This window comes from Triticum dicoccoides, chromosome 5A (genome assembly GCF_002162155.2).
Source record: "Triticum dicoccoides isolate Atlit2015 ecotype Zavitan chromosome 5A, WEW_v2.0, whole genome shotgun sequence".
Taxonomy (NCBI): Eukaryota; Viridiplantae; Streptophyta; class Magnoliopsida; order Poales; family Poaceae; genus Triticum; species Triticum dicoccoides.
The window spans coordinates 443,580,249-443,592,612 of NC_041388.1; the positions used below are offsets into that span (position 1 = coordinate 443,580,249).

At 41.6% G+C, this 12,364-nt stretch overlaps 1 protein-coding gene across 1 annotated transcript; it reads left to right on the forward strand.

Moving 5' to 3' along the window:
* Positions 1-1,921: 1,921 nt before the first annotated feature.
* On the forward strand, positions 1,922-10,056 carry LOC119302202 (MADS-box transcription factor 8-like). The gene is made up of 8 exons (XM_037579234.1): positions 1,922-2,328; positions 5,988-6,066; positions 7,082-7,152; positions 7,378-7,477; positions 8,615-8,656; positions 8,774-8,815; positions 9,338-9,510; positions 9,598-10,056. The coding sequence occupies exons 1-8, from the start codon at positions 2,144-2,146 to the stop codon at positions 9,662-9,664; spliced, it is 759 nt and encodes a 252-aa protein (XP_037435131.1). The 5' UTR covers positions 1,922-2,143; the 3' UTR covers positions 9,665-10,056.
* The last annotated feature ends 2,308 nt before the right edge of the window (positions 10,057-12,364 follow it).

Sequence of the window (12,364 nt, forward strand, 5' to 3'; positions counted from 1 at the left end):
CGCGCGCGCACGCGCTCACCAAAATCATAATGGGTCAATACCAAACTCAAAATTGACATAATAGACCAGTTTAGCCCCCTCAACTCCATTTTATGCCCCTCCTGACTCGTACTCCATTTTTTTTCAATCATGCACTAAAGGAGAAGTATATGCCCGACAAAACATATGAAATGAATGTAATATAGATTGGCATCTGTGTCCATCTCTTAAACCGGGAAATTCCTAGTTCTAGAATGCATTATGCATCAAAGACAGTGGGGTTTCCTCGAGAAGCAGTGAAGCCAACCGATTGTTGAAGAACTTACTAACAAGACATCAAAGAAGCCGAGGTGATTGTCTGCTTGGAGGGTCTGTGATCATGTGCGGAATGCATTAGACTGCCAACCTATTTTTCAATCGGGTTGTGCCCTTATAGTGAATGCACCAAAGTTAGGCCTGGAGGACTGGTCGGCCATTCATCAAGTCGGTGTTGAAGCAAGTATTGTGCTCATTCAAATGCCAACCTAAAAAAATTCAAAGGTTTGGAGCGAGTGCGATGCTTTTTTCTCAGAGATCACCATCAACATAATGTTGTAACTCATAATTTAGCCAAGTAGTGAAAGCGAACTACATATATTTTGCTATGCGATGTGATGTCCCCTCAATTGCGTTTGATAGCTCGCCGCCAACAATTGTATCACCTATATCTATATCTATACCACTATATGGTGTACAAATGACTTTGAAAACAATTGTTGGATGAAGCTGATCCGACGGTAGAGACGTGGCAAGTCCGAGTGTTGTTGACCATTGGATCCTCTCATTACTTCACCAGATTCCGCCACATGTACTATCTAGAAGATTCCATGCTTGAGCTTAAGCCAGGACATTTTGCACAAAACATAAGGCACACTTCTTCTTTATTCTACACTCTTCCATACTCAGACGTTCTTAACTTCTTTTTTCTAGCTTGTGGGATTTGCAATGTCTTTCCCCTAATGTCCGTCGTCGCATTAAAAAGTAACACACCTGAGTAACCACATATAGCATGCCGATCGGCAAGCAGCTGATGTACGTGCACACTTCTGGAGCACCGAAAAAGGGATGGAAAAACAGCGCCCAGCCAAGACAAAAATAAAAATGGTAACGATTTGTTGCCCGGGCAGAGATGAGTTCACGAGAGGTAAACCACACGGAACTGGACCAAAGCCGGCTAGATCAAGTTGACCCGAAACTGGATTCGTCCTTCCCGAACGGAGCACATTCCACAGCACCAATACGGAAGCGAAGCGAGCAGGGAAGCCCCCGGCCGGCCGGCTTACGCGCAATTGCCCATACCACACACATACGCTAGCGCTACGCTCCCAGGCAAAAATTAACGCACGCGCTCAGCCTCATCCCCTCCTGTCTGCGCAAACTACGGTAACATACACGACCGGGTCGGGTTTCAGGTAGGAATATACGGCCGCCGATGGATGGATGGGTCGATCGGACGAGCTCATATGGCAACGAGGCGCTTGCCCGAAACCACAGCGACCCGAGGTTCCCCCCGGAAAAGCCCCCCGCTTTCCTCCCCACACCTGTCGAGCCCCGACTCGTCCACCAACCCGAATGCCCACGGGAGAGAGAGAGAGAAAAGGAGGCGCGTGTGTGGTCAGGGATGGCCGCATCGTACGCACTGTGCGTGTGAGTCGGGCGGGCCACGCGCTGGATTTGACGGGCGATCGAAAAGGTGGCGAGCGGGGTGGCGTGTACGTAGCGGCCAGCGCGGGGGGACAGCGACGGGGCAGGGGCGACGGAACGGGGGAGGAGAGAGAGCGCGCGCTAGGGTTTCGCGTCTCGCACCTTGCCGGAAACGGCAATGGTGGGGCGCAGCGCCCTAATCACTCCCCACTCCCCGTCTCGCCCTGCTTTTAACCCGCCTCCCCCACCGCTCCGCCCCCATCCCGTCCGCCCCCCTCCCCCGCTTTCCCTTTCCCCTTTCCCCTCCCCCTCCAGCGCGCGCGAGAGAGCTGGGCTGAGCTTCTCGGTTGGCTGAGCTGAGCTGCGCTGCTTTGGTGGTGTGGGAGCGGTCGGGCGGCGCGTAGCCAGGAGGAGGAGGAGGAGGAGGAGGGCGATCGATCTGGAGCTAGCGGTCCCGGACGCGGCGGCCGGCGGCGACGGCATGGGGCGCGGCCGGGTCGAGCTCAAGCGGATCGAGAACAAGATCAACCGCCAGGTCACCTTCGCCAAGCGCCGCAACGGCCTGCTCAAGAAGGCCTACGAGCTCTCCGTCCTCTGCGATGCCGAGGTCGCGCTCATCATCTTCTCCAACCGCGGCAAGCTCTACGAGTTCTGCAGCGGCCAGAGGTATACGCGCGCGCACACACGTAATTCCAACACCATAAAACACAAGCGGATGTGTGTACCGTGGGGTTTAGCTTGCTAGATCTGGCCTCCGCCGAAGTGTTGGGCGCTTGGGGTTTCCCTGGGGGGCTCGGACGCGGTGGATCCGTGCCCGGAGAAGCTCGATCAGGGGTGCGTGTGTCCGGCTCCGGCCAGCCGGGACTAGTTTCTTCCAGAAATTAGCTAGGGTTTTGGTTTGGGTCGCTACAGCTTGGCTTCTCGCGGGGCGAGTTCGCGCTAGATCTGCGGACCTCAGCCCCCAAGGTCGTCGTGAATCCATGGGGACTGAGAGATGGCCGGCGCGCTCTTTAGCTTCCGGTTGAATTTTGCATGCATGGGCCGGCTGGCCGGGAGCTAGTTAATTAAATCAGGGGTTTATGCCGGCTTCGATTGGCCGTCGCATGCCCTGTAGATCTCCGAGCCAACGGAGGCCGTTTTTCGTTGGATCAAATTTTACGGGTATTTGCTTCGACGGGACGGCAGGCATCGATCGCATCACGTAGACATCGGATGCGTGTGGTGCCTGATGGATGGATTGATTCTCTCTCAGCATCCCTAGCTTTAGCCATCTTGTTGCACGGAAGATCGAGGCAAAACGGTTACTGTATGGATGTCTTGTCGCTGGTTTGCTGCGGTTTTTCTGGGATGGTGTCTTTTGGATTTTTGGGCTTTCATGTGAGTTGTGGCTGCCCCATGTTAAGTGAGATCAAACTTCATATATATTGTCTTTCTCTCTTGCTACTGGTAGGGATGATTTTTTTTTGTTGAGATTTTCTTGTCAATTAATATAGGAGATAGTTCCTAGAGAAACACAATGGATGATCCAAACGTGTTTCTGCATCTTTGGTTTCTTTCAAAATCTGGTGTTCAGCTGTCAGACAAGCGCCCATAGAGTCTGTTTACATATTGACTTTTTTCCCCCGCAAAAATAAAAAACACTAGCGTGGGTGGTATCGAATTAAATTCTCTGTTTACAAAACAGAACTGAACACATAATTGGCTAGGCGAAGATAGACAAGTTTCAGTGCACATATCGGCATGTATATAGATAGAGGTTATTCCATATCAAAGTTGCAGATTACTTAATAATATACTCTAGTTTTCAAAGGTAAATTTCTTTACCCCTACAGTTCTTTTTTTTTTGTGAATGATTACTCCTACAGTTTGTACACAGCTAAGTCGGTGCGATCCCTCAACCAGCATGAAAAGAAGACATGAGAATGCCATATTAATTGGAATGTTTCTATCTAAATAAGAAAGATAATTTAACAATATATCAGTGTCTCCCTAGCCAATTACTGGGACTTTTTCCCCTCGCCAAAAATAAAATAAAATAAATGCAGGCATGCGACCTACTAGTATTAATGATCTTAACTAGAAGAATCTCAGTTCAAAACAGTTCTGTTTTTTTATGTAACTAGAAGAATCTCAGTTCAAAACAGTTCTGTTTTTTTATTTAAGAGATGACAATTCTAGTTTTAAACATGGATGAGATGCATGGTTTGTTTGATGATGGACACATGATTTCACATGAATAGGACTCAACCAAGTAGCTTTATATATTATTTAAGATCCCTTGATAGGTTGTTTTTCTATCATATTTGAAAGAGGCCCGTAATTTATTTTCTATATATAATCCTATGTATGCCTGAATTAATTACCTAATCCTATGTACAGGGACACGGAGTATGGCTGTCACTGTTTCACTAGCCATAAACTTATTCCCAGTAATTGGCCTATTTTATTTGAGTAGTTCTAATTTTCTGACAAATATGTGTTTCCATATAAGAAAAACTTGCCCTAGACTTGAATAGTGTAAGATTGTGATTGGCCGAAATTGCATGCAATATTCACTACATAGCAAGCATATGTTCTCACTACTATGGATATCATTTTTTTTCCCGCTACCCATGTGATATTCTCTACTATGGCGGTCAACTTTTCACTACTCATAGAGTTTCAGCAAACTCCCAGTTGTCAACATGGTTTAGCTGAGTACTTCTTAATTTTGTCACATATACATGTTTCAATATTAAGATAACTTGTCCGAAACTTAATTAATACTCTTACATTGTATGCACCACCGTTCACTACATAACTAGTTAGCCGTATGCTTTTTGATATTATATGGTCTAGTATTAGAGTCAAAACCTTCTAATTGACATGTATCACATTCATAAATCAAGAGGATCAAGAGTGCTGCCCAAGTTGACCTAGTTGTGGATGCACTCACCCTGCTTGGGGTTTTACATAAGGAAAAGCTATTCACACTAGAGCTTTTTCGTACTATTTGCTGGTAAGAAAAACTATTCTTGACAAACTGTATGGCCGTTCCCAAATCAGTGCCATACATCTATTGTTAAATGAGTATGTCAATAAATTAGATGTACAAGTTTTGTGAGAAAAAATAACTGATTGGTTCCTTAGCACCAAAATTTGGATGAGGTTCTAGAAAAGACTACTGTACCATGCTAACAATCAGTTACAGTTGATTCCAAATATACAAGAAGCCAAAATATGCATATTTCTAGTGTATATTTTGTGCTGTTATGGAGATTCGGTGTATTATAAGTTTCTTTCCATTACATTTAAATTTACGGAATAGAAGAGGAAAAAAATAATGCTCATTCTGCACTCACAAATTTTAGATGTATGGTGACAGTAGTTTTTTTAATTGGAATTGATTTTTTTTTTAGAGATTCACTTTAACAGGAAGCCCATCGATATCGAATCCAAGCCACATGCTAATTAACATGGAGACAAATATTGTTTTTCGTCCAGGTTATGACACTACTGAACTGAATTAGTCCCAAAATATAACAATGAAGTTAGTAATAACTAAACACCCCCTTGACTCCTCGAATGACTCAGGGGTCAGGGCAAGGTAAAGGTACATAAGATACCTAGGACTGACTGGGAAGTACCTGCAGGGTATAATCGGTGAAAGTCTTCAGTTGTCTCTGCTCATTCATTTGTCAGCCCATCTCTCACGGCCGAGTAGTCCTTTCATTTCAACTTGCTTCTATCTACTGTACGAACTTGACGTATTATCAGATGTCCCTTCAGGCCTGTGCAGTTGCTACATAGCCAGCTAGTGCTAGAGCTCCAGTATTTTATGCTGGCAGATATCCGTAACGTCTACTGTACCTAGAATCTGCTCAGGAAGATGGCAGATATCCCACATCTTGCACGCCTCTTTCAAGTCTGGCAGTATACTAACTACTAGCATCCACTTAATTGGTATAGCGGAGAACTGAACTATTCTAGTGCTAGTTGTTCCTTTTATTTGTAGTGTTTATTTCTTGTTGTATTGAATGTTTTGTTTGTCTATTAAACATCAGGACAGTCTTAGAATACCATGAAAATAAACATTTATAAGGAGCATAAAATTATCAATATATAAAAAGATTAATTAGCGTTGCTGTTTTCTCAAAATTGTTGCCTGCAAAGTACTCGTATTGATGTAATGTGCAACCAATTTTTTTGGCCTATGTATATCCCGTAATTTCACTTAGGAAACTGGCACATATATCTTGAAAACCCACATTTTCTAACACTTGCTGTTTCGTGAACACTATTATGCTCCTTTAGTCAGTTCCTTATTCGCATTTTTTAACTTGTAGCATGCCCAAAACACTTGAGAGATACCAGAAATGCAGTTATGGTGGGCCAGATACAGCAATACAAAATAAGGAGAATGAGGTAAGTTCTGTATTTTTATTCAGATGTTGTAATGATTGATTTAATATCACAAGTGCATAAAATTAACTTGTGTTCTAGCATCCCTCTTGTCAAAAGATAGTACGAGTTGTTTACTGACATAATCCTGAAATCTTGTATGTTTTCTTCAGTATTACCATTAAACGGCCTAATTAAATAATGCATGTTTGGAACTTTGGATGAATCGCAATAAAAGTGATGTTTATAAACTACTCCCTCTGTCCTGAAATAAGTGACTCAACTTTGTACTAAAGTTAGTACAAAGTTGAGTCACTGATTTTGGGACGGAGGGAGTACTTACTAATTATTTGTGCATCTGTATATCTTATTACCTACTCAAGTATGACGAATGTTTACTGCCTAGTGCCAGCTGCCTACTTATCTCTATTTTACTACTGTGAAAAAATCTTGAAGTTCTCTGCATCTAAAATGAGAGCGTTGCAAAATGAATCATATATCTGGGAATGCTAATGAAAACATACCGTTATTGGATAATTATCTATATTTTATCTCTATGTAGTTCCAGCAGTTCTATAACCCTTTTCCTACTTCTTTCCAATGTTTTAAATAGCGGGCTATGGCATTTAGCGGCGACCCTTAGCGGCAAATTGTACATGAAATCATTTAGCAGCAACACCCTCAAACAGCTACAGCGGAGCTATAGCGGGGCTATAGCCAGCTATTTAAAACTATGCTTCTTTCTGAGTCCTGATGGCCACAAATAAGACTATCATTTTTTTGGGATACGCCTACCATGTATACTAACTGAAGCTGAAATTAAAACCGCTGATAAGAGAACAAAATATGAAAGGGGTGACCATTGAGTTGTCATGAAAGATCAAAATCATGATTAGTTATTTAGTTGTTTCCCCAATAGCATTGCATGTAAAATGATCTTAATTTATTATAATCCCAGGTTTTCCTTTCCTATTTTTCAGTTTAAAATGTTTAAGTTCTGTTTTGATAAAGTTTTTACTGAAGTGGCACATACTTTCAGTTAGTGCAGAGCAGTCGAAACGAGTACCTCAAACTGAAAGCACGAGTGGAGAATTTGCAGAGAACCCAACGGTAACTTAGTTATTCCACCCTGTGTTACTTTTGTAGATTAAGTGGACTCTTCTATCTTCAGCATGAAATGATTACCTTTCTGAACAAGTTTCAACAATCAGCAGAAATCAAATATGTGCATCTATTGCAGTGAAGTTAAATAAGTTCATGTGGAATAGTTTAAATGGTATTGATTAACTAATACACACTACTTATGGTGGTCCTATAATTGAATGACATTTACAGAAATTTGCTTGGTGAAGATCTCGGGTCACTCGGCATCAAAGATCTGGAGCAGCTCGAAAAGCAACTTGATTCATCCTTAAGGCACATAAGATCCACAAGGGTAATTGATTGTTTTCGAAATGATCACAATGCAGAGGCTAGGAGAATTATCTCTTTGCATTATCTACATCAGAAGTACCGATTGTTTTGTACTCCCTCCGTTCGAAATTACTTGTCTCGGAAATGGATGTATCTAGTATTAAAATATGTCTAGATACATCCATTTCTGCGACAAGTAATACCGAACGGAGGGAGTAGCTTTTTTATGTTGTCCTGTAGCTTTGGGTTTTTTCTGTTTCTGTCATCTGTTGCTACTCCGTGTTAGATGATCACCAGATATATAATGCTACTGGATGGAGGGTCCGATAGCGCCTTATATTGCTTCAGTTTTAATTAAGTAAATTGGATCAGGGTATGTGCCTTGTTTGAGTAATGATGAAAATTATTGTTTTTAATCTGCAAAATATAGCTTATTACTTTCTCCTTCTTTGAAGGCAAAGTCTCAGGCTAGTCTGTTTACTAAAATCTGTTTCAGAAGAAAAAAAATCTCTGCTTAGTGAGACTTTCAGCTCCCGGGTGCAGGGGCACCCTCATGAACAGTAAATGCAAAACAATATGAAAAACAAATCGAAAAAAACTGAAACTTTGGGGAATCAAATATGATCAAACATTCAACGTTCATGCAAAGTTTTAGCATCAAAAAACATTCGTGGAGCCCTCACCAAAAAAAAAAACAAAATCAGTGTTCAATGTTATGTGTAGTTTTGAGCAGTAGTTTTTTTTTTTGGTGAGGGCTCCTCGAGTGTTATTTCTGGCTGAAAATTTGCAAGAACATCAAAAGTTTTATCATATTTGATCCCCCAAAATTTCAGATTTTTTTGATTTTTTTCATATTGTTTTGAAGTTACTGTTCATGAGGGTGCCCCTGCACCCAGGAGCTGTCACACCTTTCCCTTGTATATTTCCTGTTCATTCAACTATACACAGTTTACAGCTGGATCTCTTTGATTCATCATCATTTTTTCTAGGAATGGAACAAAGAAACATTGAGACAATTTTTATTCTGTAATGCACTGCATATTCATATGTTCTACAAAACTTGAAATAATTTGGCGCTGTCAGTTTGGATATTGTTTTTCAGTTGCTAGTTATCATATTTTGTAACACAAAAGAATGCTGATGAAATTTAATCTTGCAGACACAGCATATGCTTGACCAGCTCACTGATCTCCAAAGGAAGGTATGTGCTCTTAACAAAATGAATTTGATCATAATTTGTGTTATAAGATTTTCTCATAGACTTATGTTCAGATAAGAAAGCTGACTGTTCCCAATGATACACTGAATAATTTTGCAGGAACAAATGCTGTGTGAAGCGAATAAGTGCCTTCGAAGAAAAGTAAGTTCACCTGTCCGTACAAATCACCCTGCTTAATTATTTTATCTTCAGAAGAAATAAATCTGGTTATGGTTGGTGTTTGCACCAACTCGCCTGAACTTAAATACTGCACGGAGCATGTATCCGGTTCTCTTGTTTTGAAGCTGAAGCCATTTTGTACTTACTTTTGAATGTTCCCACATAACTGTCGTCCGGCAGTTGCTTCTTCTGCACATGCTTGCAACCACTCCCTCACCAAGGACCATATACATACCTGTCTCTCTAAAAGGAGTAACAAACGTACTAATGCTTTATAAAGGCCAAACAGAAATCAGTTAGCATGCATGTATCAGTATATTCATGCATACCGTAGTACCACAAGCTGTTGCATATGCAGCTTTCGTACTCCTATCGTTTGCATATTTATTTGTGTTCTATACTGTAGAATCTACAAAACATTCTGGATTGCCAAGAACAGATAGATAGACCTGTTAATAAATTGCACGATTATTAGTGACATGTTATCTGTTTTGCGATGAGAAGCTGGAGGAGAGCAGCCAGCAGATGCAGGGCCAAATGTGGGAGCAGCACGCCGCCAACTTGCTCGGCTACGACCAGCTGCGACAGTCCCCGCATCAGCAGCAGGCGCCACACCACGGCGGCAACGGCTTCTTTCACCCCCTGGACCCAACCACTGAGCCTACACTTCAGATAGGGTATGCGCTTGCTTGTACCAGCCTGGTCAGATATAGGAGTAATCAAAGATCCGTTGCTGACCTTTTCGTACGTCTAATTTCCTTCAGGTATACTCAGGAGCAGATAAACAACGCATGCGTGGCGGCGTCGTTCATGCCGACATGGCTGCCCTGAAGATCGACGATCCAACCAGCTAATAAATGTGCGACGGTGCTTGCACAGCCGTCGCATTCTACCTACGTACCTACGTATATTCCGGGGCCGGGAGCGACTACTATCGCGTTCGCGTACGTCCCATAGTTTGTTCTGTGTCTCTGTTGTGTCCTTGTGTGAAAAACTTTTGTGATCGACAATGATCGACGTCTATGTCAAGACTGTCTGGTACAAAGGGCCGTCCGTACGTCGCCGTTACCATAGGTTGGCTAGCTGCAGCATAAAAAGACGTATAGTGCAGTGCCTGTACGTTTCATAATTTCCAGTCCAGCTACATGTAGCTGTATGATGTTGTGATATTATCAACTGAGTGTGCTATATATAAATGCAAAATATGCAATTGCATTATTGAAGTTCGGTGCAGGCTCGTACGTACCTACGTATGTGCACTGGATCTCTAGCAAGCAGGAATTGTGCGTTGAAGTGAAGCATGCATGTAGCTAGGCTTATTTGTCACCAAAGTTCTATGTGTTTCAGGCATTAATTTGTTCCCAAGCAAAGGGCCGTAATCCATGATGCAAACTTGCCAAGGAGCAAATACATCGTGTACAAAGCATGTAACCTTCTGGAATGGGTGACAACACAAGGTGCACCTACCCCTCTTTTACCACTCACATATGCTCCAAAAACTTCTAGCTCAAAAGCAAGCTACCTTGCTTGCGTTTCATTCGTTAAACGGTAGCTTCCGCGCCCTTCCCGCTGATTCAGTTGATGTGAATGATCGTGTCTTCGACATCAATTTTAGTCTGATTAGATATGTCATTGAAAAAAACCCTATTTTGTCTTTGTATTTTTTTTCCTTTCCAGATGATGAGGATGAAAGGGTCCAGCGCGAGTGGTGAGATCATAGGCTGGTGGTTCTGCGGGAGTTTGAGAGGATTCAGGTTAGCAGGTTTTAGTTTGTTAGATGTAGGTTTCAGAAAAGACCGGATCTAAATGCTCATGATGGACTTGGATAGAATGGAAGAACTAGGAACTTGAGATGAAAAGGAAGGAAATGTTTGTACAAAGGACTTGCCGAGTTGGCAATTTCATGAGATCGTCCTATTGCGAGCAATCAAGGGCATTTTTCAATTAATTAGATATTTTAGAAAACCATCAGATCGGGATGCTCAGGACGGGCTTAGATTGAAGGAGGCGAACAAGGAGATTGAGCAAAAAAGTAGGAAAGACCTTCTCCAAAGAGTCAATAAGCCAATGGCTTCATGCATACCGACCTTTTATTGCCAATGGGGGTGGTCATAGAGCATGGCTAGGAGGGCAATAGCCATGGGCTAGGAGTTCGAGCTAAATGAGTCAAGTGGTCTTAACAATTCAAGGAGCTCATGAGTTTCGAGTTTTAATTCCAACCCTAACTCATGTTTAAACATCCAAGTGCATAAGAGAGCACATGTGCACTACTGCACCAATTGTTGTTGAACTTCACATTGTGTGCCATCCCTTGGCGCATCATAGCCAGCCGATCCAGCCCCCTTCTCAGCCCTCGATGCCTCACACTTCAAGTGATCAAGGAAATTTTGATAACTAGAGGTTTTAGAAGGTGGTCGAATCAGGACACTAATGTGGAGTTGAAAAAGGGAAAAACTAGGAAGTTGACATATGCTAATATTTTCTAACAAGTTTGTACAACCACTAGTAGATAAAGGGCCTTTAGTCCCGGTTCTGGAACCGGGACTAAAGGGTCGTTATTAAAGCCTCCCCTTTAGTCAACACCAATCGGTACTAAAAGAAATTTTATGATTTTTTTTGAAATTTTTTTTGAATTTTTTTTATTTTCAAATTTCTAAAATATTTTAACCTCTAATCTCTAATCACCCCTCACCACTGCTCAATTTAACCTCTAATCTCTAATCACCCCTCATCATTCCAAATCATCTAACTTCCTGGACGATCACCCATCCTCTCACTACTCCAGCCTGAGCACGCTTAACTTCCGGGTTCTATTCTCCCTCGTTTCCAAGTCTGCATTTGTTGTTTTCCTGACAATAGTAAGATGTCAATCCTATTAACCCTCAGGAATTTAGCTTCAGCATGAAGTCACACATTTCACTATTTGAGTTTGAAACTATTGTTCTAAAAAACAATAATTATTTAGTAACACTAATATTTCTTGAATAAGTAGTTTGACCACAGTTTGACCACAGTTTGACCATAGTTTGACCAATGTTTGACCAGATTTGACCAAAATTCAAAAAAACTGAAATAATTATGTAGTAACACTAATATTTTTTGAATAAGTAGTTTGACCATTGTTTGACCACAGTTTGACCAGATTTGACCAAAATTAAAAAAAAACTGAAATAATTATTTAGTAACACTAATATTCTTGAATAATTATTTAGTAACACTAATACTTCTTGAATAAGTAGTTTGACCAGATTTAACGAAAATACAAAAAAACTAAAATTTGAGCATAACTTTTTTTCCTTTTAGAATTTGAGGATTCTAAAAATTTGCAAACAGGTCGTAGGCTGTCAAAATCGGATGCGGATTTTCGTGCTGAACATTTTGATATATTATACGTTTTTTTTTCCGACATCGTATGCAAAAGTTATAGCCGTTTTACGTTTTCCCTGCACTTTTTGCAAAACATGTCCAAATTTAAGTTTTTAAATTTTCCTAACTAGTAGATGTAGTAATATAACTACCTCTCGAAGGATT

Excerpts from the sequence above, each read along its gene's own strand:
- LOC119302202 (XM_037579234.1), top strand. The coding sequence starts at position 2,144 with ATGGGGCGCGGCCGGGTCGAGCTCAAGCGGATCGAGAACAAGATCAAC. Across the intron at positions 6,067-7,081 it reads TACAAAATAAGGAGAATGAG|TTAGTGCAGAGCAGTCGAAA; the intron begins GTAAGTTCTGTA and ends ACATACTTTCAG. Across the intron at positions 9,511-9,597 it reads GAGCCTACACTTCAGATAGG|GTATACTCAGGAGCAGATAA; the intron begins GTATGCGCTTGC and ends AATTTCCTTCAG.